Source organism: Podarcis bocagei, assembly GCF_964188305.1.
Source record: "Podarcis bocagei genome assembly, chromosome: 2".
In the NCBI taxonomy this organism is placed as follows: domain Eukaryota; kingdom Metazoa; phylum Chordata; class Lepidosauria; order Squamata; family Lacertidae; genus Podarcis; species Podarcis bocagei.
Genome location: NC_138126.1, coordinates 59,907,319 through 59,934,379, shown reverse-complemented (window position 1 = coordinate 59,934,379; position 27,061 = coordinate 59,907,319). Strand labels below are relative to the sequence as shown.

At 44.4% G+C, this 27,061-nt stretch overlaps 1 protein-coding gene and 1 long non-coding RNA gene across 2 annotated transcripts; one reads left to right on the top strand and one right to left on the bottom strand.

Moving 5' to 3' along the window:
• Positions 1–11,514: 11,514 nt before the first annotated feature.
• LOC308577856 lies at positions 11,515–16,495 on the top strand. Its single transcript, XR_014003723.1, has 2 exons — positions 11,515–16,348; positions 16,383–16,495. It is a non-coding gene; the product is annotated as an uncharacterized lncRNA (long non-coding RNA).
• Positions 14,187–24,273, bottom strand: TUSC2 (tumor suppressor 2, mitochondrial calcium regulator). The gene is made up of 3 exons (XM_081178238.1): positions 23,998–24,273; positions 21,564–21,684; positions 14,187–17,560 (listed from the first exon to the last, which is right to left on the bottom strand). Exons 1-3 carry the CDS (start codon positions 24,141–24,143, stop codon positions 17,495–17,497), a joined length of 333 nt encoding a protein of 110 aa, XP_081034364.1. The 5' UTR covers positions 24,144–24,273; the 3' UTR covers positions 14,187–17,494.
• Positions 24,274–27,061: the final 2,788 nt, after the last annotated feature.

Here is a 27,061-nt window from a genome sequence, read left to right as displayed (position 1 = left end):
GACTTTTATTGTTCAGGGGTCATCACAGATGGAATAACCAGAAAGGGGAAAATAATGTAAGTTGAACAAATTGGAGATTGGTTGGGAAAACAGATCTTTGCCTGGCAAGTTCCAGCACTGCCCCTGCCCACCCTTCCCCTCCTGATCATGGATGTTCCACTTCTCATTTCTTCCACTACTCTTCCTTTACAGGGTCCTGGGTTAGCTTCCCAATGCTCAATCCACATTGAGAAGTGTAGGGGGGGTGAGCAATAATTAATAACCTGAGCAAGGAACTCTAGCAAGTGTGCAAACTAGGAATAGGGGCAAACTAAGCTTTTATAGTCACATGTGTGACTATACTTGGCAAGGTATAGTCACTTCAAAACAAGATATCTGCATTAGGCAGCACAAATTACAGTTGTACCTTGGATTTCGAACAGCTTAGTTCTCAAATGTTTTGTCTCCCAAGCGTCATAAACCTGGAAGTGACTGTTCCGGTTTGCGAACTATTTTTGGAAGCCAAACGTCCGACGGGGCTTCTGTGGCTTCTGATTGGCTGCAGGAGCTTCCTGCAACCAATCAGAAACCGTGCTTTGGTTTCCAAACATTTTGGAAGTCGAGCAGACTTCTGGAACAGATTCCATTCAGCTTCCAAGGCGCGACTGTACTGACTCAGGCTGCCAGGCTCCTCTTGGTATTCCTACAGCTTCAAACCCTCCTGCAGGAACAGGCTCCATGGTTTTTAAATAAACAGTGGGATCCTCAGAGTAAAAGCAAATCCCACTTTTGCAAACTGATCTTCCTATCAGTGTTTTCAGGGTGGACTTTGGTCTTTCAAATTTCAGTGGTGTCCCATGCGAGGCCAAAACTCAGCATCCCCTGCCCTTCACCTTCCGTTCTGCTCCATTCACTACATCATAGTTGTGACACCCTGCTGCTCTCCTTAGGCTCGGCATCCAGAGTGGCGGAACCAGTCGCGCTGTCCTAAATCCACTCCCAGTGTCTTGTCAGTATGCATTAAAACATATTCCTGGATTCTTAGAATCACTGACTCAAAGAATTTTAGAGTTGGACGGGATCACGAGGGTAATCTAGTCCAACCCCCTGTGAAGCAGGAATATTTTCGCCCAACATGGGTCTTGAACTCACAATCCTCATGCTCTACCAACTGAGCTATCTGCGTGATGAAGAAACAGAACCTACGCAGTTCGGCTTTCAATCACTCCCACTGATTTTTATGGACAAAATTGGCTTGCCATTTCAGACAGAAGTGCAAAAGCTGCACTGGGGTGTTGAGGGACACTCAACCAGTACAGCTCACACTTCATTTGTGTCCTAAAGCGCACTCTTCCTGCATGGGTGTGTGTGTGTGTTTCAGTTAGGGGCTATCCAGTGATAGTTAACCTGCTTACCAACCATCCTTGACACAGGGACTCCACACACTGTGTGTGTGTGTGTGTGTGTGTGTGTGTGTGTGTGTGTCTATGCACACACTGTGACTTTGTGAGCAAGAGCATATGCTGCACTTCCCTATGGATCTTTCCCATACACAGGCTCTCCCTCTAAATACATGCCCAACACATTCATTGCTCCATTAATACCACTCAAACAGGCTAGTTCCTGTGTGAGAGAATGGTCCAAAATATTGGCTTAATACATGCTCAGAAAAGTCATGGCCAACAGTCTCTCTGCAAAGATAATAGCTATATAACTAGCGACAGTGGCGTAGCGTGGGGGGTGCAGGGGGGCCCGGCCGCACCGGGCGCAACATCGGGGGGAGGGCGCACTCGCAGCTCTCTGCCCCTACCGGGTTAGGGGGCGCAAATTACTTGCCTTGCCCCGGGTGCTGACAACCCACGCTACGCCACTGACTAGCGATGAGACCATTTCCCTGAGCCATCCCTTTGAAAACCAGAATAGTATACACAAAGGGGGAGCAAAATCTCAGGAGAGTTTGTAAAGGAAACAGGTGTGTGGCCCTCAAAAGGAGTCTGGAAATGTATTTGAGAAAAGACAGGAGGAGGGGAGACTTCCTGGGTTATGAGAGGTTTTTACAGTTGCTACTGAGACAGAGCAGTGGCGAGAATAAGGGATTCAGCACTGGCCGCTGCAGTAGCCAGACATTTTGGATGGGCTCCAAGAAAAAAGGATCAGAAGCACGCAGGGCCTTGGCGGGACTGACTTAAAAGGCAAGAATGGGAATGTGCACAATGCATCTGGAACAATGGCTGAAGGGCCGAAAGGTTGCGTGGGTTGGGGGAGGGTGGCTGGATGCAAGAGCCTTCTGGGTGTAAATGCCACAGAAGCAGGGGAAGTGCAGAAGGGAGAGGCTTGAGCTGGATGTGACATGGAGAGGAAAAATAGAAGCTCAGTCACAGGAAGACCTAGCTGAACAATGAAACCCAGGAGGCAGCGGAGGCAACGCCACCCCACAGGAAAGGCAGGGTGGGGTGGGGAGTGACAGCTCCCCTCCAGTGCAAGGAATGTTAAACATGATTGTTGCAGAACACTGGCCCAAGACTGAAGCCTCATTATACCAAATTTGTAATAAATAGAGCCTCTCTGTCCAAAGAACCAAGACAAAGGGTAACAAAGTACACTCTCCAATCAGCCCAAGGGACCAAGGGCCACTGGGAGTCTGCACCCCTTGCCTCCCACAAAGAACAGAACAGCAATGGGGTGTGTTAAAGAGCAATAAAGCTTGGGGTACCCCTGCAAAAGGCGCTTACATAAACCCCAAGTTTCCCAGAATACATTCCCAAAGGCATCATAAAAACATAATAATTATGTCAGAGAAAGAAGTGTTGGTGGCAGGTAGAAATCTGAGCCTCAGACATACCGCTGTCACTCAAGGCATCTGTCTTTAATCCCGCAAAGAAAGCATTTACATTTCCCTTTGTTATTTTTAATCAGCACCCTAAATTCAATATCTATGATTCTAGGTAGCAGGGCAGGAAAATAATGAAGAGTCACGGCCAACCAAAGTAGACAAAATTGGCCAAGATGGAGCATCCAACAACATAAGGCAGCTTCACTCACTCAGCACTGGGGACACCAGAAAATTGCAGCTGTGACTTCTCTAACCACATTTTATTCCTCTCCAGCTCTGCCGTTATTCTATAAAACAGTTTAACTGTCCATAAGGACATGCTTTTTTGTGCACGTTTCCTAATAAGCTTTGCATCAATAATATTATAACACTATAACAACCACCACCAAACCTAAAACAATATAACAGCCACCATCATAGTATTATTGTCCTTTCAATATAAACTCCTTTCTGGTAGCCACGCAAGATCTTGTGCTAGAATCTCTGGAGCAACTTGGCCTTGAGTTACCATTATCCTCAGCTATTCTATTCTCTCTTGGGAGTAGACATCCTCTCTTTTGTGATTCCACATACATGCCACCCACTCTGAAGCCTGATAGAAATGATAAGGCTCTGAAGTTGACAAGACTTTCTTTTATACCAAGCAGGGTCTACGCTAAGGGATGGCACACAGCCAGGTGAAATCCATCATGCTACTTTCAGAGTTTATCTCTGAATAGCATATGCATACTTGATTGGAGACAACTTGGTAGGAACAGTAATTAAGTAGCTTTTCACATTACCAGGGCAGTGGTGTGTTTTTTGGGTACAATCCATAGTTATTTGTTTTTTCATTTGCTGCACAGACTGTCTTCTCAAGGCTGTAAACTAGTTGTACAGTTACAGGCAACTCCCCATTTATGTGGTGGTGACATTCCAAGGCACCGCAAGTTTAAGTGAAATTGTGTATATTAGGGTGGCCATATTTTAAACAGCTGTCATGGGCTGCCATATGTCCGGATTTTCCTGGACATTTGGCTGATTTCCGCCTGGACACTGCTAGAGACAGCTGTATTCCAGATATGTCTGGGAAATCCTGTACGCATGGCAACCGTAAGGCCTGCAAACACCACAATCACTCCCAAACCTCCTTGCTCAAACCTCAACTCTCCACAGGCCTCAAAGGTCAGTGCAAGGGCTCCAGGGATTGTTAGGAGCAGTTTCTGCACCATTATTTCCCGTGTTCATGCTCTTTTAGGACCATTTTTGTCCCTTTTCATGTCAGTTCCAGGTTTGCGGTGATGCGTGTGTGCGCAGTCGCACATGCCTCAAACGCGTGTGAATGTGGAGTTGTTTGCACTGCATTTTCACTCAAACCGATACTTGGGAAAGCATCATACTTCTTCCAAAAGAAAATCTGGTCCTCTGGTTATGTAGCACGTGATTGCTTGACCCATCACAATTATGTAACATTTGCTGCTGAAAATTTTATAAAATTATACTCACAGAGATAGGCAAAGAATAGTTTAACAATAACAAGTCTATTTGTCTAGAGTGTTCCCCTGAACCACTCCCTCTGTACAACAACTCCGTTTACACTTAGGTTCCTGTCATATATCATAATTACAAAACCATGCCATCTATTGTTTGGTTTTTGGAAGGAACAACACTGCTCAAGCACATTATTGTACGATTTTGAGAGTGTGTTTTGGTGTCTTTTTATTTTAAGTGTTGCGACTCATTGAAGTCAGAAGGACCATTCTCCCTCCTCTCTTTCTGTGCCATCAGAGCCTGTTACAACCAGAAGCAGGATTAGAATTAGAAAGCTTTCTCTACTGGGGGTGGGGGTGGCTAGACGCCAAATGAAGACTGACACAATCCAGGTTCCAATTCCCACCCATTCCTCAAACTTAGTAGATGACATAGTGCCAGCTGCTTTTCCCAGCCTCACCAACGACACAGTGTTGTTGCCATGCCCTCAAACACATTGGGGCAAAAAACCGAGATGCTGTCCTCCAAGACCATACTCCCGTGCGAGATCCTTCCCCAATAATAATAATAATAATAATAATAATAATAATAATAATAATAATAATAATAATAATTTAATTATACCCCACCCATCTGGCTGGGTTTCCCCAGTGGCAAGACTGCAGTACCCCAAATGGCTGCTGTGCTCTTGCACGAAAAGAAAACAGGATGTCCTGGTTTTCCTGGGACAGTAGTGTGGTATGTTGTTGGAAGGATAAAATAGGTAGAGGGTGAAACCAGACACGGAGGGGGAAATTTGCAAGCCACCTTCAGCCCCTAATGGAAGAGTGGGATTAAAAATGTAATAAAATAAATACATGGACGGCATGGAGCTCTACCCCGATATGTTTCTGTTGATGGGATTTACTTATATTCAGGATTACTGCATATTTTGTGTCAAAAAAGATTTTTCCTTTAATTCAAATTGGATAGCAGAGTATGTGTACATGCAAACACTGTGCTCAGTTGCTGGAGTAATCTGGAGTTACTGCTTTGCAAGTATATTAATGCAGTGCAGTCCTAGTCCTGTGGCCTACGGAGGCCAGAAGATGGAGCTATGAAGCATGTGGGTGGATAGGTCAGCTTAACTTCAAGGAAGCAGAGTAAATGGACTTCTGCTCACTTTTAACCCTGTCCTAACTACTATCCCTTTAGCTATGATTCCCAAATTATATCTAATGCTGCTACATAATATCTCAGCAGTAAGCGCCCCATACATTATGACAAAACACAGGGCAATCAAATTCTAGGGAACATTGAGAGTGGCAAGGGCTGAGAGATGTCATTGGGGCAATAGGTTTCACAGCAATTAATTATTTTTCTGACACGCCCCCCCCCCCCAGCAGCTTCAGATTTGTCTCCAAGTGACCCTTTCATCAGTGCCATTTATCTGATCCAGTGATGACTCTACACCAGCTGGTCTCAGTTCAGGGCAAACCATCTGCCCTTCTTTGTTACTCTCCAGGCTCAAAATATGACCTTGCACTGCAGAGGCAACATATTTCAGAGCCCAATTAGCCACTTCCTCTGATCTCACAGCATAGCATGTGCCCTTTGGGACTGAATAACCTTTTGTCACCGGGCAAGACCAAAAGTGCATCATCGCTGAAGTGAGGGTTGGGGGATAGGCAGGAAGGGAGAGAAGGGAGGTTTTCACTCTTCAAAGCAGGAGACCTGCCAAATCTTTCCCATCTCTCTAGACCCCAGCTAAGGGGGAGAGATTTTGAAATTTATTTAATGGTTCCTGGAATGCCTTGCCCTTTCACCTTGGCAAGCCCTGCAGTGGCCTTTTAAGTGTTTAAAAGGCCTTGGGGGTAAAGACAGCTACAAACTTCAGGAGTCTAATGCCAATAAGCCTTTGTTTAATTACTGAAGCAAAGAAAGCATTTTCGAATGAGTGCGAAGAATTCCTTCCATATCCAAACTGATATATGTCACATTATTTATGCTGGGCTAATGCTATAACTGTCACAACTAAAAATAAAATCTATTTGACTTTGCATTGTGTCATTATGTCTTAAGGCAACAGTTCCCAACTAGGGGAACCACTAATAGGCGGGTCCTCAGCCCCATTCCGTGCCTCCCTCCCAACTAAATTTTTGCCGTTTTTGCATATTAGGGGCTACCCCACATTTTGTTCTAAAAACTGCTTTGCAGAGGTTTAACCAGAGAGTTATCAACATTTTCAAAAGTAGGGGGCGGGGCTTAGGTTTTGAAAACAGGGGGTCCTCAGTAATTAGCTAACTGGGAACCACTGTCTTAAGGGAAATGAGCCAAGCAAATTGCAAGTCAGTGTTTTACCTGAGCTTCTGCCTCTGAAAACCTAGGATGGATAGGACCTATCTAGCCAACCTGTATACAGTATAGGAAAATAATCATATCCCTAGGGCACATAAGAGTGAAAGCACCTTCACTGCCAGGCAGTGCATTGTGGAGAGCTACTTACTGAGGAGATGAACACAATGAATCTGAAATTTTACACACTAAAGGTATCCGTTTGATTCTATAGTTGTAACTGAAATGTACTGGTGCTGACCTGGCTTGGGAAATAGGTTGGTTCAGGCTAAATAGCAACAGGCTTCTACTTACACAGCTACATGAACATCAAGTATACATAATCTGAAGGAGAGATGAGCATCTTCAAACACTCTGGGGCGCATTGGTAGGCACAGATTGAGGAGCACTGGTAGGTGAGGCTCCTTGGTGTGTTTCCTCTGTGTCTGATGGATGCACATCTCCTATTTCTACACCCAAGAGTCCAATCCCCCCACTGTACGTATGAGCTCACACAGCCATGGGCTGAGTTCATTGGAGTCTTCTCTTTCTTGCTCCAAAGACAAAACTTGCTGTGGGTCTAGATCATGGTTCCTGGATGCTCAAGAAAAGCACCCAGGCCTCAGACTCTATCTCAGATCTTGCTGTCATGAAGTCCATTTTCTAAAAGCATCAGACAGAAAAGGTTTGGCAAAGTGGTATGTTTGGGGCCAATATACCGTATTTTTCGCTCTATTGGACGCACCGGACCACAGGACGCACCTAGTTTTTAGAGGGGGAAATCAAGGAAAAAAATATTATCCCCCCCCCAGCCCCAAAGAGCAACGGACAGGCTGCATGCAGCCTGTCCACTTCTCCCAGAGCTTCTCGGGGCTGCGGGGGAAGCCCGGGTTCCCCCCCCCAGCCCCAAAGAGCAAAGAAGCCAAGACAGTGCGCGGGATCCATAGCCGCGCAACCTCTCCAGCCAGGAGCTAAACCTCTCCAGTGCAGCTAAAGAAGACAAGGCAGCAAGCGCGATCTATCCCGCTCACTGCCTTGGCTTCTTCTTCAGCCTTGCACAGCATCTTTAGTCTTGCGCAACGGGATGGATTGCGCCCGCTGTCCACCGGGGCTGGACTAGATGACTCCTGGGGTTCCCTTCCAACCCTGCAATTCTATGACCTCGGAAGGTGTTTGGGGTCTCCACCACTGGAGGCTTTTAAGCAGCGGTTGGGGGACCATCTGCCTGGCGTTCTTTAGCTGTGATTCCTACATTGTGAGGGGGCTGGGCTAGATGACCCTTGGGTGGCCCTCCCAACTCTATACAGTCCTACAGTTCTGCGGCAGGAGATCCACAGCCACTTCACACAATGCCCACTCCCAATTTTCATCTGAGAGACATGTGTCTCTCAGTACCCCCCTACCTGCCACCCTTCCCCCACCCCACTTAAGCTGAGGGAATTCCTGCCCAGAGAAACTCCCAGCAATCAAGGAGGAGGAATCCGCTGCAGCCGTGAGCAGCGCAGGATCCATGGTCCCCTTCCTTCCCTCCTCCGTGGTTGCTTTGAAGGAGGAAAGTGGGAGAGGAGCTGCTTACACGAGTGTAAACTGCCCCCCTCCCACATTGCTGCTTCAAAGCAATCACGGAGGAGGGAATCCGCTGAAGCCTCCAGCAGCGGGGGATCAATGGTCCCCTTCCTTCCCTCCTCCGTGGTTGCTTTGAAGGAGGAAAGTGGGAGAGGAGCTGCTTACACGAGTGTAAGCTGCTCCCCTCCCACTTTGCTGCTTCAAAGCAATCACGGAGGAGGGAATCCGCTGAAGCCTCCAGCAGCGGGGGATCAATGGTCCCCTTCCTTCCCTCCTCCGTGGTTGCTTTGAAGGAGGAAAGTGGGAGAGGAGCTGCTTACACGAGTGTAAACTGCTCCCCTCCCACATTGCCGCTTCAAAGGGAGCCCGGGAGGAGGGAATCTGCTGCAGCTTCCCCCAACTCCCGCAGAAGCCGCCCGCTCTTTAAAGGGGCTGCGCGGCTTCTCCTGGCTTTTCTGGGAGGTGGGGGGATTCCCCCACCTCGTAGAAAAGCCTGCAGGAGCCGCGCAGCCTTTAAAGAGGGTGCCGCTCTTGGGGGCTTTTCCCCCAGGAGGGAGAAGGGACTGATGCGGCCAGTCAGTCCCTTCTCCCTCCTGGAGAAAAGCCCGCAAGAGCGCACGAAGCTTGCGTGCGGCTCTTGAGGGCTTTTCCCGCCTGCCTCCCCCCCTGCATTCGCTCCATAGGACGCACACACATTTTCCCTTGCTTTTTAGGAGGGAAAAAGTGCGTCCTATGGTGCGAAAAATACGGTATGTAAGAAAATGCATATAATTCAAACATTATCAGCTACAAGAACACAAAAGGAAGTGTGAATAGAGCTGTCACTTGATTAAAGAAATCTTATTGAAGCAGGAGTTTTAACCCCTCAATTAAATCTGCATATATTTACATGTAAATAGTTCTGAAGAAAGAAGACCCTTTGTTTTTAGATAATGCATTTATATGTCCCAGCAGGCATGTGAAAGGAATTCCTCTTAAAAGTGTTTTGTCACCCATGGACTTGTAAATGGTGCATTAAGTTATATACTTTTAAATAACAACCAGGGTCACCTTTTCAACTGATCAAAATAAATCAAAATAAGAAATTAAGATAAACATTGCATCTCTATAGAGCAGGGATGTCCAACCAGCGATCTACAGGTTGATCGAGGGATGTCCCTGGTTGATCCTGGAACCCTGATAGCTCCCTCCCCCCAAAAGCTCAACAACTCTGGTCAAGCCAATGGGTAGATCACTGCCAGTTTTTTTTATATAATCAGGTAGGTAGCTGTGTTGGTCTGACGCAGTCAAAATATATACAAAAAGTGTCCAGTAGCACCTTAGAGATCAACTAAGTTTTTTCTTGGTACAGTGGTACCTCATGTTAAGTACTTAATTCCTTCTGGAGGTCTGTTCTTAACCTGAAACTGTTCTTAACCTGAAGCACCACTTTAGCCAAATGGGGCCTCCAGCTGCCACTGCGCCGCCGGAGCACGATTTCTGTTCTCATCCTGAAGAAAAGTTCTTAACCCGAGGTACTATTTCTGGGTTAGCGGAGTCTGTAACCTGAAGCGTATGTAACCCGAGGTACCACTGTATAAGTTTTTGTGTGCATGCACACTTCTTCAGATAGTTTTTTTTATAGTGGGAGTAGATTGCAGTCTCTTGGAAATTGGATGTGCCTGCTATAGAGGAAACCTGTGTGGTGCAGTGGCTATTGTGGTGGACTGGGACAGGAGAGACCAGGGTTCAAATCCCCTCTCAGCCATGAAGCTCCCTGGTTTACTTTGGACCAGTCACTGTCTTTCAGCCTAACCCAGGGGTCTGCAACCTTTAAGACAAAAAGAGCCACTTGGGCCCATTTCCGAAGAAAAAACAACAACTGGGAGCCGCAAAACCATTGCGACATTTAAAACAAATATATCTCCGGAGCCACGATCTGACAGCGGGCAGGAAGGTGACGTCGGGACGGTGCGTGACTAACGCACGCACCGCCCCCATGCGACGTCACAGCCAGTACAGCGCCCGCCACAGTGAGGAGTGTCGGGGCGCACAATGCTCCTCCTCCCCTCGCTAGTATCTGCCCTGGAGCCGCAGCAAAGATGTAAAAGAGCCAAATGCGGCTCCGGAGCCGCAGGTTGCAGACCCCTGGCCTAACCTACCTTACAGGGTCATTGTGAGGATATAATAGGAAGGGGACGGATGGGTAATAAATGCCACTTTGAACAGCTTGGAGGAAAGATGAGTCACTAATGTATTAGTAATGGTGCTGATACAGGAGTGCTGTTAAGCTTACTCATAGTAAATCATAGCAAATGTTTTGAAGTTAGACTGTCCTCTTAAACTGACTTTGCACAAACATTGCTTTCTATATTGTCAAGAAACAAGTGCTGTCTGCTTGAAGAAGAATCCTCTTTAAATGTAAACGCTTGCGCAAAAATATTCAAGTAATGATAATAAAAAGGAGTTCTGACTTTCGTCTCTTTGGCTCACACCAAAATAAGGAACATTTTGCTGGGCTACTGAAACCTAAATAGGCCTCTGGCTAATGATTAATGACCCAGCAGAATGGAAGCAACCTCAACAAACCAAGTCGAGGTGCCGGGCAAAAAGCTTTCCATCACCACTGCAGTAACTTAGAAGGCACTTCAGTTTTTTTACAAGAGCTCTCTCCTGATCATCACCGCGTTTTGCTCTTGAGAGCCCACAACTTGATTATAGAGCTGCCATGGCCACAGCAGCCAGAAACTGATGGGTTTGGTTAGCAGAAGCTGGTCATATTACACAATTCCAAGGAAACCTCTCAGCAGAGGGTGAAATACCACAGGACACAGCAAAGTTGGAACAAATCGCTCATTGTCTAGGCTAAATGGGGGCCAAGCCACAATCCTCACTCCTTCCCATAACCCAGAAATTAAACTAAAAATCCTAACAGCGGCCAGGGCTGTTTGAAGTGGGAAGGGGACACTCAAAGCAGCTGAAGACTGCCCCCTTATGGGCAGCAGCAGCATTTGAGCATAACACGCTGCCATTTCAAATGTTTAATTTTTCATGCTTGCAGACGCTTTCACAAATCATCTCCCCGAAGGGATTTATTAAAAGCACAGACATCCCATGAGAGCCAGTGTGGTGTAGTGGTTAAGAGCGATAGACTCGCAATCTGGGGAACCGGGTTCGCGTCTCCGCTCCTCCACATGCAGCCGCTGGGTGACCTTGGGCCAGTCACACTTCTTTCAGTCTCTCAGCCTCACTCACCTCACAGAGTGTTTGTTGTGGGGGAGGAAGGGAAAGGAGATTGTTAGCCGCTTTGAGACTCCTTCGGGTAGTGATAAAGCGGGATATCAAATCCAAACTCTTCTTCTTCTTCTTCCCATAAGCATGGAAACTGCACACATCCTTGTGCAGGTGATGGGTGACAAATGAATACGCAGCTGCTTTTCTGTATGTACTTGGAATAGGCAAGTGCATTTGCCACACATGATGAACTACTGTATATGGAAGATTTGGTTTCCTATACGGAGTTCACATTCCCAGAGGAAGTGTCTCATAAAACAGATTGGCATACTAGCTTGTAAGTGTATCCATCTGTCAGACTGACATGACGAAGATGAACCATAGGAAACAACACATAATACTGGAAGCAGTTCTAAGTTAGCATGCTGCTTACTGTCATAATGTGATACCAAGTCTAAGGAACCCTTACTGGAATAGGTCAGATGCTGCTCTAGGAACCCTAATGATTAAGGTGTGAGATACAATAGAAAGAGAGTTTGGAATTACATTCCTATTTGTCAAGATCCAGGAATATGTGTGGGTTCATTGTGTGAAAGCAACTAGTGGCGGGAATTTACCAAATGAATGGCCAAAGGGCACTCTGGTCCACAGGCTTGCATTTAATGTAGCTTTCAAGTCACAATTTATTACTTCCGGCCTTTCAGAATTTTAGTTAATCATTAGCACTGGCTTGGTTAGTTTCAAGATATCGAACTGCTACCCTCTGGTTCATTTATAGGAGCAGCTTTGACAGACAGATGCTCTATAGGTGTCTCCAGATTTAGCATCTTCTGTGATGTAATCAGTCATAGGAATTAAATAATCCAGCATAAATACTTATCAGTGCAAAAACAAAAGAAGTGGCAGAGTCTACACTGCTGCACCTTATCTGATACATTACACTTCCTGGCCTGAGAACACAGCAGTTCCAATTACCCACTACCCTCACAGCTAAAAACATGAACATCTGATGAATTGCAGGTCTTAACTTTCATTGTCAATGTTAACTTCTACCCCTATCTCTTAGGCTCTTAGTAGGCACCTAAAATATTTGTGTGCGTATCAAACATCCATTCCTCATAGTTTTAACATGACTCATTATTTTTCTCTTGCCATTTCAAAATCACAATTTCAGAGTACATAGTTGAAACCCTTATTTAAAATTGTTAAGGCCTTTTGTTTAAGTACTGACGAATTTCTATCTAGCTGTATTTCAGCATTTCATGGTTTTCAATTTCAGTATGTCTACAGAGATATTTGCTGCCATTTTATGGATGTTATGGGCCCATCATTGATATAATAGTATTTATTGATTTTCACCATACCTACTCTTATTTGGATTCTAATGGTACAAACTATTGTACACTACCATGAATAAAGTGTTGAATTTGTCCACATATTACAATTCCAAGCAATTACCTTCTACAGCAGTAGATTGAAAGACCTTGAAACCAGATAATCTCTTTGAATTCCATCAATAATAAGATTGCCTCCATATTTCAACAGATCATATTGATTATATTGCATATAATATGTGCCTAAGAACTTCCAGAAGGGTATTTGCCTGTTGCAACAGACACAAAGAATCCTGTGGCATCTTAAAGACTAACAAATTTATTGTGACATAAGCTTTTGTAGACTACTAGACTCTAATCTACATACTTGTCACATAACTCTTTTTACTGTATGCCTACCATTACATCCTACAGACAAGTTTGGATCAAACAGACAGATATATCTATGAACTGTTTAGGTTGACAAGTTACTTTATTTTGGGTGGTGGGACTCAATTTTCTGCAAACCACTGAGAGCAACTGCAGACTGCAGCAATCAACAAGTGATAGCCAAGGTTTGTAAATGGACTTCAATTAATCAATGTTTTGGTATAATCAATTGATAATAATTACTTTCTATAGAAAATCATTCCAACTGAGATCTGTAATTAGTTACTCCAAGTCAGGGAAGGAAAATTGTTTGGCCCTCATTTTTAAGCAAACTGACCTAATTTGCACCTCACAAACAAATACACTTATTGGAACATAATAATCCCTTCAGATTTCCCATTTCTCTGGGATACACTTCTCAACTCAAGAAATGTACTAAAATGTGTAAAAAAAATATTTAAGAGTAAATACATTCAGAAATGTGTACATTGAGATAAAAACATTTTAAAATGAATTTTTGGAGTTAATGTCACAGATGTGCAGATTTAGAATGGGTTTATCGGTGAAAAATTGAGACACCAGAACTAAGATCGATTTGTCCATCAGTACTCCAAATGGAATGACTGTAGGTGGACATTTGTATTTGGAATGAGAGTAGCAGCAGCTGCACTTGGCTTTGCAGCCTTATGCAAGGGCAGCACAGTTGTGTAAAGCTTGATAAGGAGATAAGCTTAAATTTGCAGAGATGCTGTAGGAGGACTAAGCTACCGCTGGCAGCTTTATTTACAAACTGAGTTCTAAGCATAACTCAATGGCTTGAACTTAAGCTCCAAAACAGTCAAGAGACAATGTTAGAAAAATCAGTTCATAGTCTGAAATGCATTTAGGCCACAAGCCACAAAACTAACCATTTAAGAATGCTGGTTTTCAGAAAAATAAGGTCAAGCATTAGGCAAGATTAGCAGGGTGCCTTAAGGTAGCTTGCTTAGCAGAGCAGCACAAAGAGAGAAGAGATTTACTTTCATTTAGAATCAAAAGGGCCTACCAGTTCCTTCATTTTAACGGGTGATGATCCACTACCAATTGACAATCAGAAACAGAAAGTAAAGTTCTGGGACTTACAAATAATTTTATTGAAATTTAACAAAATTCAACAAATGCACTTCAAGGCAGAGAAACAAACCATAAATATTTTACACATTTGCCTTCAGGGTTCCTATCCGTATGCTATAGGAGCAGGAAGTGTAGTGCTAGTGGGTTCGGGTCTTCTACACAACCACATATGCACAGAAGAGTAATAAAAAAGGAAATAGAACTTTTTGCTTGTTCAAACAATAGTGATAATATATATATATTTTATTTACACCAACTTTCACATTATCAGCATCCTGTATAAAGCCGTCTTCCCCGAGCCTGACAACAGCTGCCACTCTCAAGAGAAATGGGGCTGCCAGAAAGCACAATGAGAGGGACAGGATCGGTAGGATTATAAAATCCAGGAAGTCTTAACAGCACAGCTACAGTCTCAGTGGGCAATCCAGCCTTTTAGAGAAATGGATTGAAAGCAGCTGCCGGTAGCTCCAGGGAGTCTGCTACATCTTAGGAGAAATTTCAAGCTAGGCAGAAATGAAGCTTTCTCTGGGTACAGGCTCCATTTAGGTTCCAGTAGGAGGGAGGTCCCCAGCAGGATGGATATAAGCACTAGAAGTGGCGGGGGAAATGAAAGCCAACATTGCACAGTTCTTTTCTGACCACAGGGTATTTGCTTGCTCAAAACCAAGACAGCTAATGAAATAACATAAATTGGGTATTTTAGGAAATTGCAAAGGGTGTCACCACCGAGCCTTTCACTCCCAGTATCTCATGACTATCAAGTCCCATGTAACAGAGAAAAATCTCTATGTAACAGAGAAAACTCTCTAGTATGAAGATGCAACAAACAACCCTCACATACAGCAAAGTGCTTCTTCTGAACTAGCTGTGGGGCAAAACTTCTAAACAGCAGGCTTGATATCTGTTGTCAACTATACTGTTCAAGAATAAGGAAGTCTCCTCCCACTGATTTCAGCCTGCAACTCGTAAAGCACAATAATGCAGAGGCAGAGCTTTGCTTTCCAGTGAGTGTTGCAAACACACCTCCACCCCTGGGATGCTCTTGTTTTGGTAGTGGACACTCCCTTCCCCAATGAAGGATAAAGATGCCAGCTTCCCATCATTACCCAAATGAGATTCAACCAAAAGATAAGTGACACGTGAAGATGGAGGATGGAAATATGACACGGGGCCAATGCCAACAGCTTATGCTCTTACCCTTTTATGGTTAACTGTATAGTTCTACACCTGTATAGTAATACACAAGTTCTGCATGGAAGAGCAGATGCAACTCAGGAAGCCACCGTGCACTAAGGAACAATCCTAACATATAACCCTCGACATACAGTTGAAAGGGCGACAGTGAGGCAAATGTGACAGTCACTGAATAGAGAGCTCAGTCAACATTGCCACTTAAACTCCACCCTGTTTCTAACCTGGTTTGTAGTGCTTAAAAAGGATTCCCATGTAGGTGCAGAGATGACACAAACTTATTGATGCTGCTGGCAGGCACAGCTTTGCACCAGCAAATTTAAACTAAACATTGAGGTAGCAAATGCCTGAAGTGCTCAGAAAGGCAATGACATGCTCCGGGAAGGAAAATACGCTGTGCAATGAACCAACTCTTGCAGCTAACTTGCCCACAATTCGGTTTTAAAGCTTTATATAAATTCTGAGAGTTGGCAGAAAAGGCAGGCATTGCATATGAAACCGTCTTCAAAAGATAAAGAGTGCCTCTGACAGGGTTTTGCCTGTTCAGTTTTCAGCAGCAGGTAGCTCTAAATCTTAGAAGCAAAAACTTGGGAAGGAGAGGCAGGTGTACCACTTCAGCACATATAGCTACCAGTGGTACTCAAGTCAAGTTTGGGAAGTGGCCCTACAAACCAAACATTTCACATTCATACATTGGGGGAAAGGGTAGAGCCCTCCCAACACACATAGCCTTCCTTTAAAGTGTGCTGCATTCTCCCATATCAGGCAATACCTGGCCCAATCCAAAGAGTCAAGGAGACTGTCAAAGGAAGATCACAGTACATTATTGTTTTGTTTTTTTCCTTTGGAGGAAAGGGGGAGGGGAAGCATACAATCAGGTTGGTAAACATTTTGATCAAAGAAACGTAAGTTGCCTTAGTGCCAACAGCAAAACCTAAGGATTAAAAGGACAGTGTTACCTATTTCTGTTTTAAGAGAGAGAGAGAGAGAGAGAGAGAGAGAGAGAGAGAGAGAGAGAGAGAGAGATGTCAGCAGTAAGAATGGAGTGGGGAGGGAAATGGCAATCTGCCTTGCACTCTCCACTTTTTACTCAGAGTAGACCCACTGAAATTAATTACCATGACCAATTCACCATGGTCTATTAATTTTAATGGGAATACTCCCATGTAAAAGCCAGTTGAATACAACCCAGTCACAAGATGCAGATTCACAAGAAGGAAGTCTACTTTGGAACGAAACCAGAACCTGTCGACAAACGCCTTCTAAGAGGTGGCCTGTTTGGTAAGGCTCCACAGGAAAACTGCAAGCTCAGATGCTGCTGCTGCCAACAGCCTCTACTGATGTGCCACAGCATAGGAAGAAGTCAGTGGAATTTTCCAAGCAGTGAAGTTGAAAAAGACACTGCCTGCAAAGGAAATAGTGCAACTCACTAGGAAGATATTAGAGAGAGGGGGAGCAAGGCTTGCACATCAGTCTGTTTCAATAGGGAACCCTGCCTTGGACAACTCTGTTAGGTACAGCTCTGTTATCATCCTCCACCCCTCCAAGTACAGTACAGCATTAGATTATTCAGTTATGTTACGTTGAGGAAAGGGGTGGAGAAGCACAAGCTGCTTACTGCTCACCTTTACTCTCATATACAGCATATAAACAGAAACTTCGTTGTCAGCATTTAAAGAATACTGATGGGGAACTCAGAAAGCAGGCCACCTGGTCAGAAAAAGGTGCAGGTCGGTTCTCCGTGGTCTCAAGACACTTGGAATCTATTGCCACCTAAGGCTGATAAATGGATTTTACTCAATTCAGCAAGGGGGATTTTTTTGAGCAGGTCACTAAACAAGGCCAAACATCTCACGTGACACAGGTCCTACCAACACACATTCCTAGCCAATGCTATTCCTGATTATACGATCCCATGATGCTGTCAGTGCCGTAGCCGTTGCCGCCTCATCCTAGCAGACAAGCTTCAAAGCTAACCATGCGTCTGTGCTCTTGATCCATCACTCTGAAGGGAGACGTGGCTGCCTAGCTTGGTTTACGTGAGGTACAGTAAAACTGGGCAAGTAAGGTGCCTTGATAGCACACACTGACAGTTCACACTGCCCTCCATGGCTCAGACCTCACAGATGATAACAGGGAAGTCCACATGTATCCGAGGGTGCTCCAGTTTCACTATGCCCTGTAAAGAGAAAGATGCAACAAGGATGAGATAATGCCACTTGGAAATCAGGCTAAAAATGATGTGGAATAAAGGGACATGGTGCCAGTCGAGTTAATACAGTTCCCTGCTTAATGACTTCTGGCCCAAAAGCCATACCAAAGCAACTGGGCTATTTGTGTTAGGTCATGGGTATGAACTCTACTTAGAAACTAGACAGGAACAAATTGAGATAAAGGATCAGAAAACTGCATGAGCTGGAAATGTACGGCCAGTTACTTCAATACCTCAAGGACCGTCTCCCTCCATATGAACTGACCTGGACCCTGCAATCATCACCTGAGGTTTTCTTTGTGTGCTCCCTCCACTAGGGGCTCAGAGGGCAGCAACGTGAGAATGCAGCCTTTTCTGCAGTGGCTCCCCATTTTTGGAATGCTCTCCCGGGGAAGGTTCGCCTGGCACCTTCAATACATATCTTCAGTCGCCAGGCAAAAACATTTCTCTTTAAGCAGGCCTCTGGCCAATTAAACATTCTATGGCCTTTTAAATGTGTTTGTGAGAAGGAAGTTAATGTTTTTTGTTTTTTGCTTTATTAGGTATTTATGTTCAACTCTTGCCCACCATGCCATTTTCCAATGGAACCTCCTTTCCACTGCAAAGTTATTAGGTCCCTATATAGGTTTTGTCCTGTAGGTTAAATAGCAGCTGGGGAGGGGGGAAGAGGAGAGATTTGAACAGAAAAGCATTCAGGGGAGTTTTTTTAATAATCCCCCCTTCTCAGAATCATGGCATTTACTCAATTTAACCTGCCACCAATCATCTTTCATGCTGCCATCTACTTTGGCCTTAAGTAATTCAGATGTTTTCCATTCTTGCTGAATGCTAATGGAATGGAGAAAGTCGCCAAGCTTCCAATGGATTAGAAAGTAAACTCATCTGATTAAAGCAAGGCTAATAAGTGAGTTTATATGAATTTGGCCAAGTGAAAAAACTTGGATAATCACATCTTGGATTAACAAATGGAGATGCTAACAAGCTTCATATATCTGCCTTGTCCCTCTATATGCACAAGCAGACAAACAAGCCAAGAAGCTGCAGTAAACCATAGCTTACAGATAGGTCAGGAGATGAAGGTTTAAAGTTGGCTTCACTGGAAACCATTAATCAACACTTCCCAGTTTGGACACTTAACGGGAAGCTATGTTTAACAATGGCCTGCTGGCTTGTTTGCCTCCTTGCATGAAGGAGGAACAAAGCAGATTTGTGCAAACATGCAAACGCTTGTTCATATCTCAGTTTATTAAGTCAAGATGTGGTAATCTAGGACACGCTGGCTGCATTCAGATTCTTCCAACAATAAATTGATTGGAAGGTATGGTACCTCCAAGTACTGCCTCATAAAACTAACTGGTCATGCATTAGTGGTATTTGACAAACTTGGTCCAGCACTTCTCAAGAGAATTATACGCCACAAGCAATATTGAGAGCCACAGCGCAGAAGTGAAAATATTTCATCACTACTTTTACTTGAAAAATGGCAAATGCAAGATGTTATGGAAGCCTCTAGAAGTCCATAATATAAAAGCATTAGCAAAGAACACGCCCCCCAAGATGCTTATAGAAACAGTAGCCACAGGAAGGTTTTTATAGTTAATGGATATAAATAGCACCAGATAACCAGACTTGTATTTTCAATTGAACTATATGCATACCCAACAACGTTCCCTGGTGTGCTAGCTACAAGACAGAATCAAGCTGCTCAATAGGTCCACAATCAGGATGGATAGAAGAGTAACCTTTTGTCAAGGCAAAATCAAACCCAGGTTATGACAGCCATAACTGACCCTCCACACTTCCCATACTTGGGTACATCTACAGTGAAGTTTTTACACTTACTGCTTTACAAACAGTTACCTTTTTCCTTATCTTCGGGATTGTAGTGCTCAACAAAAGGTGTCAGAAGCTCTTGAGATAGGCACAGAATCATAGAACTGAAGAGTTGGAAGGGACCCCGAGGGTCATCTAGTCCAACCCCCTGCAATGCAGGAATCTCAACTAAGACAGATGACCATCCAATTTCTGCTTAAAAGCCTCCAAGGAAGCAGTGTCCACATACAGGACAGACAACAGAAGAACAAGCCTTCTTTATCCTTCTCTTCTCAAGTGCTGGATCATCATTAAGAGTTTCATTCAAGTGAGCCCAGAACCAACAGAACTTTACACATCATGTTTCCAGCATGAAATTCTACCATATACCAACCAGTGGCATCTACAATTTTACCAAGTCATCACAAGCCATATTACTTTCTGACTAAAATTTGAGGCAGCACTGCCTTGCCTTCTCTGTAATGATAGGGAACCTTGTGACTCCCAAGAATCTGAATTTTTGTTGTTGATGCAAAACACTGTCCATTACAACTGCAGCTTTCTTATCCACTAGTAGCTGTTATTTTCTCCTCTGCTCATTTACACAGCTATAGTCACCAGTATTTTGCACTGGTTTTAACCAGAAACAGTTCCAGAAGCCTCCCAACACATCAGTTCATGTTCAGTAAGGCTTGCCTTTTTAGCCTCCTCTCATTCTCACGGTAAACTGATCAGGCAAACTTTACCCATGATTTCAGCAAGGGCTGAGACTCAATGAGCTACTTTAGACATACCCAATGAAATGTTTGATTTTTCCTCTTCCAACAGCAGATACTCCCTCAAGCCATTTGAAACACAAATTCAAACTCTTGGGACCACAGTGCACAGTTCCATGGATCTAGGCCATGTGTGTTTACTACTATGAAGGGATCTTACAAGAACAACATTCGTACCTAACAGCAGTATTAATATCTATTTGGGCCACCTACACAGGTGTGGATGTACAGTAATTCATCCTAAGAATTAGTGCCCCAAGGTTGTGGAACCGCTTCCCTAAGGAAGAATGGAGCTGCTCTCTCTTCTCCTAAATCCAGACAGGGTACAAATTTCACCTATGTTGCAAATCATATGCCTGCTAATTTATGCTATGATATGTAATATTATTAAAAACCCGGATTGCTTTGTCTTAAATTATTTTGGTTCAATATGATTAATGTATTTGATCTAAGCTGCCATGAGGTTGCAAAAAAGCAGGATAAAATCATTTCAAACAATAATGAAATATTTATTATGTTCCCATCATTCATTACGAAATCCTCAATAACCCAATATAGAATGTTATGAAAGTGCTCATATTTACTACCATCCAGTTCCAGAAATGAGGCATCTGGGTCTTTTATCACTAGCTCAAAAGAGAGAAATTCAAAGTGGCTGATGTTCTTTCAAGAATGTGACAGTTGCTGAATACAAGAACTTGAACAAGCATTTTAAAATTAGGTTGTTTTGTCACCGTTAAAAAAAAAAAAATCCCAGGGAAGGTTGACAAAGACTCCTAGAACTGCATCTGTAGTGATTTCAAGATGGCCAATACAGAAGCAACCATTGTTGCTGGACATGATGAAGGCTGGTACTTAGTGTCCCCACAAACAATCAAATCCAGTATTCCAGAAGACAATACAGTGGTACCTCGGGTTAAAAACTTAATTCATTCTGGAGGTCCGTTCTCAACCTGAAACTGTTCTTAACCTGAGGTACCACTTTAGCTAATGGGGCCTCCTGCTGCCACTGTGCAATTTCTGTTCTCATCCTGAAGCAAAGTTCTTAACCCGAGGTACTATTTCTGGGTTAGTGGAGTCTGTAAGCTGAAGCGCCTGTAACCTGAGGTACTACTGCACTATAAATCTGGCAAGGTAGAAAACCACTTCTATGAAAATTCAAAGGAATCACATGGGAATGACCAACGTGTGGGCCTCCAGATCTCTACGGCTCCCATCATGCCTGACCACTGGCTGGGGTTGATGGGAATCCAGAAATAGCTGGAAGGCAGCAGGTTAGCTACCCTTGGTATAAACTCAGAGACTCTCTTGTTGCTCAGTATCCTCAAGTGTTAGCTTGAAACCACTTTGCAACAGCTCCCTTTTACTTCTGATTGTGTTACCTGAGGTATCAGGTTCTTGTGGATTCTTTTCAGCTTGGCACGCTTTCTCCCATTTTTGGTGACTATTGTCTCCTCATAAAACTCATGGGCAAGGTCACCATCCTCATCGTAATACATAGAGCTGCGAAGAAATGAAAAACATTTAGAAAAAGCTTCAGACAGAAGAAGCAAAAGCAGCTGCTTTTCAAATCTGCGGCTGAGAGCTAGTAGCAAGCCAGCTAGGTGGCAGCTGTTGCTGCCACCCATTTGCTTAGCTCCTCATCCCTTGCACTACAGTAAGGAGAAGGTTAATTGTGAGGGGAAATTCTGCACGACGGTTGTCTAAAAGGAGCAGAAACCATACTACTACTAATCAACCTACTCTCCCAACCAGTATTACCACAGGTTGCCCACCCTTGCACTAATAGTTTACACAGAACAAATGAACTTTTTCACAAAACTCACAGTGAACGCAGTCCCATCAAACAAATGGCAATTCTTGAGATCATATTCCATCCCAGTAATAACATAAAAAGCTGTGTTCTATCAAGTAAGACCATCTAGCTCAATATTATCTACAATGACGGGCATCAACTTTCCAAGGCTTCTGGTAGAGATCTTCCCCAGCCCTACCTGGAGATCTTAGGAATTGACTCTGGGTCCTTCTGTATGCAAAACAGATGCTCTAACACAGTAACATTTCAAGGTATGTGCAGACACATACTGAAGACTACCTTACAAACCTGATTAATTTTTGCCAAGAGTAAAAAGAGAAACACTTGGTGGAACAATTGAAGTGACAAGATGTCAGATTCTCCTCAGGGAGACAGCATTTGATTTAAAACAAGTTTATATCATGGCAAAACCAAAGCGTAGAAAAGCGTCATGGTTGCATTTAAGCAGAATGGGCATTTAACTAGAATTAATCATAATTAACCATAATGATTGATTTCTTAACATATTTATTGGAGGTAAGATGCTGACAGAATTGGATAACCACTTCTGCTACATAAATGCCAACAGCTCCTGACCAGCAACAGAATGGTTAAAACGGTATTTCTGCCACTTTTAAACAACTGCCCAAAGCTTACGAAAGTGGAATTCTGTCAAGTCTAAATTTGAACATTCCTCACTAACATACTCAACTGCTTCAGCAAAGCAGTGTTCAGAATTCAGTAACTTTTTCATTTCTTTGCTGTATTGCCACATTCATAGCAGACTGTATGAAAATCCACAGGAATTCTCAGGATACATTGATGGGGGGGGGAGGAATGAGAAAATAGAAAATAGCAAAAATGTGCAACTCAAAATGAAAATGACACCTTTGTTTCCGTGATATAGAAATTTTGCAGCCAGTCTGCCAACAAAGGCATTTGATTCAACATCTGGCCAGTTGCCTAGCTAGAATGGAAATACAGATGCCAGTCATTAGTTTGGAAGAAGGCAGGCATTCTGGCACAGCTGAAAATTTACTAATTTAAGAGCTGGCAAGGGAACGATAGTGCAAAAGGACCTAATGGAGGCACTATTTCCCAGCCACTAGAATGCGCTTGTCAAATTTCTTGCTATGCTAGTGACTTTACAAGCTCAGAATAAATCTAGGCTTATCCCCACAAACTGGTCCAAAAAACTTTTTAAATTTCTCAAAAAACACCTAGGTGGTTTTACAGAATGGTTTGTTGTTGCCAAATACTTCAGGCTGCAATTCAACATCTACATAAAAACAGTATGAGCTTTGGAGCAAAGAGGTGCTATAAAGCAAATGTCAGGCAACAAGGAAAACAGAGCGTTAGACAGTCTTATCTAAATCCAGGAGGCATGCACAAGGAGATACTATTACCTGGAAGCCAATATTCAGTAGCTGAACATTGCCCCTACCTTCCTGAAACCTCTTTGCACCATGATGGCGCGCAGAAAACAAAATCTCGCCCTTTGCCCGGCAAATTCGGTCACCACAACCTTAGAGAGACCAGCTGAAGGCCGGCAGAGCCCTTTAACTACCGAACTTGCAACATGCGCCCACGAGGTTTTCTGCAACGGGGAGGGAGAGATCGAGGAGGAAGACTCCGGACACCACTGCGGGTGGGGGGAGCTGCAAGCGGCACATGTTAGGGACCCATGGGCGCAAGGGAGGCTTCAGAAAGCGGCCCCAGAAGCGCCAGGCGGAGCCTCTCCCGCGGGAAAGAAAAACCCGCTTTCCCTGGCATAAGGTCAGCGCCGCATCTCCGTCCACTGGATGAGGCAGAGACTGGGATGGGGCGGACGCAAGGGGAAGGAACCAGCCTGGCCAGTCCCTGCGTCGCACCGGGGTCAGGGGTTAGGAAAGCGGACGAGCACCGGGGAGGGTTGAGATAGAGCCCCGCCGCCGCCTCTGCAAGGTCTACGACCAGGTCAGGGCGGCCTCCCTCCCTCGCTTTCCCTCGGCTCCCTCGGCAGCAGCCGGCTTTGCTCTTACCCGCGGCGGGTGAAGACGAAGGGGGTGGCCGAGCAGAGTCCCCGCGCCCGGGCCAGAGTCTGGTCCCCGCCCGGCCCCTCGGAGCCGCCCGGCCCGCCCGAGCCGAAGGGCCAGAGGCCCCGGGACTTGGAGCCGCTGGCGCCCATGGCTCAGAGCGGCCGCATGGCCGGGAAAGGGGAGCGGAGGGAGGGAGAGGAGCCTGCCGGTGCCTCTGGGGAGGCTGCTGGCAACGGCACCTTCCCCGCACCGGAAAGCTCCGCCCCTCTCCCGGCGACGCAACTTCCAGTTCCGCCGCCTCCGGAAGTCCGCTTCCAAAAGAAGGTCGAAAACGCCGCTCTGTAGCGGGGCCGCGGCGTGACGCAACTTCCGCTCCCCTGTGGAGGTGAGAGCGTGCTGCCTGTGCAGGGCGAGAGTGGGTGGGGGAAGCAGGATCCATATTCTCAATGGGACGATTGAGACCGACAGCTATAATACTTCCATCAGAGTCCAGCGCTCAAAACTACACTTCCAACACACCTCTAAGCAAGTGGCAATAGGATTGCTGGCCTCCATTAATGCAAATGCTGCTACAAGCATACTGATGCAAGTAGCGAGATCAGTATGTGAGTTGGTTTCCAAACAAATTACCTTTCTGGTAAAAAGAAACTGTCATTCAAGAAATTCAGATTACCTATATTAAATTATTTTAACAAAGAAATACCCAAATTTGCAGTCCTACTTATTTGTAGCTTCAATGGGCTCACTGGTACACTTCCAATTTCTGTTATGTATGATTTTATGCTGCAATGCTGAAAAAACTTAAGTCAACGGGACTTATTCCTAACTAACATGTTTATGAACAGGTGCAGTGTGATGCAATGTTTGGGGAAAGGTGAAGCCAAAAATGACTTAAAAGTCCATAGCATTTGCATATCCAAGCCAATTTCTATTCCCATAACAATACAAACTGCATCCATGAAAATATATTTAAGGCTGAGATGTAAACAAAATTGTCTTCCACACTCTCTCTCCTCAGTTACTAGGGCTGCACTGAAAATTCACCTATTTTAATCTTCAGGCCAAAAGTGTATTTCAGAGGCAGAATGTATCTCTCATACCCTAAGTTATGCAAAAATTCCTATTCACTGGCATTTTCCCCCTTGATCTATCTCCCTCTCTTACACTGGGTTGTCAGCTTGATAATATGAACCACACAAGGAAACCAACCTGAAATGGGAACCACATAATGAACTGGATGTCATTTTGGAAGCAGTAATGCTTTTGAATACCAACTAGTTGCTGGAAACCACAAGAGGGGAGAGTACTCTTGAGCACAAATCCTGCTTGTGGGTTTCTCAGTGATCTGGTTGGACACTGTCAGAAGATGCTGGGCTAGATGGGCCATTGGCCTCATCCAGCAGGCTCCTATGACGTTCATACACTATATAGCCTGATTTGGCTATGACATCACTAGTAAGGACAAACAAATCCAGTTCAGAATTGTCCTTGAATTGGGTAACTCTTTTAAGTCCTTTCACAGCATACATTTTCCTGTTGTTGAAAACGGAGATCTATTGAAGTGCTCTGTGAGAATCACATGCACAATGACCCATGCTTTGGCTATAAAAATCTAGTTCACAAGTTATTGGGACTGAAAAATAATTTTGCCAGCAGGATGGTGCCCAACCCACAAGCTTGACAAAGAGCAACCCATTAAGTACAGAGGAACTGTATGGCCACAATTTGACAAGGGAAAAAAACGTGTATTTGCAGCACTGAGGTATGGATGACACTGTCTCTGGTCCTTAGAGTATTTGATATTCTAGGGTTTATGTGCAGTCTGCTGTGACTTCAGCAGACCACTTTGGTAGCCAGCAGCCGCACAAGATTTTTGTTTTGCAGATGATATTTGTTAAGTACAGTACACTATCTTGCCTAGGCCTGGACTACAAGGTATGAAAAAGAAATAGTTTTATTGTTTTTCGAATGTGTCTTTTTATATTTTATCTTATTGTACCTTTGGCTATGAAGTGTTTATAAATCTGCAAAATGAAATAAATAATATGAAATGGCTTGTGGATCCCAATGTACCTGACAACATTATTGGAAGTAGGCACCAAGGCAGTTGTGGGAGATATAATAGGCTTATTAACCAATAAATACATGGATTTACAGAACTGTATCAATATCTTCTGCATGTGATGTCCTGTGGGGTCTTGAGGGCTCAACAACTCTCTGTTCTAAGGAAGGCATTCTGTTTAGGGGTCACCTATTCTGCTTCAATTCCAGAGTTAATAGTCACCTTAATACAAACTAGGGACGCAGGTGGTGCTGTGGTCTAAACCACTGAGCCTAGGGCTTGCCGATCAGAAGGTCAGCGGTTCGAATCCCCGCAATGGGGTGAGCTCCCGTTGCTCAGTCCTAGCTCCTGCCAACCTAGCAGTTCGAAAGCATGTCAAAGTGCAAGTAGATAAAAAAGGTACTGCTCTGGCAGGAAGGTAAACGGCATTTCTGTGCGCTGCGCTGGTTTCGCCAGAAGCAGCTTAGTCATGCTGGCCACATGACTTGGAAAAACTGTCTGCAGACAAACATCGGCTCCCTCGGCCAGTAAAGCGAGATGAGCACCACAACCCCAAGAGTCGTTCATTACTGGACTTAACTGTCAGGGGTCCTTTACCTTTAAATACAAACTGCTTCTTGCTTTGAAATATAGTTTGGGTATCAGAAGGGGCAATCAGCAACAGAAAATGTTTTGAAAAGTAAGGATTGCATTTTAGAGATTCTCTCATTGGCATCTACACCAAACTGAAACCATCCTAGGATGCTGTAATTCAAAGCTGTGGTGGACCCCGACTTGACCCTAATCTATCATATATCTACATTTTGATTTCATACCAACTGTTGGATGTCCTTGTTGAAATCTGAGAGATGGGTGGCAAAGGGCCAGAGTTAGGAGCACAGAACAGGAGTACAGTCTAGGTGGGAGAACTGCATTTTCCACTTATACTTCTCTAGTTTATCGACTGTGGAATGACCTTATTGTCCCAACATAATAGTAGTTCTCAAACACATAGTACACCACACA

Coding starts and splice junctions, on each gene's coding strand:
- TUSC2 (XM_081178238.1), bottom strand. CDS start 24,143: ATGGGCGCCAGCGGCTCCAAGTCCCGGGGCCTCTGGCCCTTCGGCTCG. Junction 21,685..23,997: donor TTCGTCTTCACCCGCCGCGG/GTAAGAGCAAAG, acceptor ATTTCTTCGCAG/CTCTATGTATTACGATGAGG. Junction 17,561..21,563: donor ACAAGAACCTGATACCTCAG/GTAACACAATCA, acceptor TTCTCTTTACAG/GGCATAGTGAAACTGGAGCA.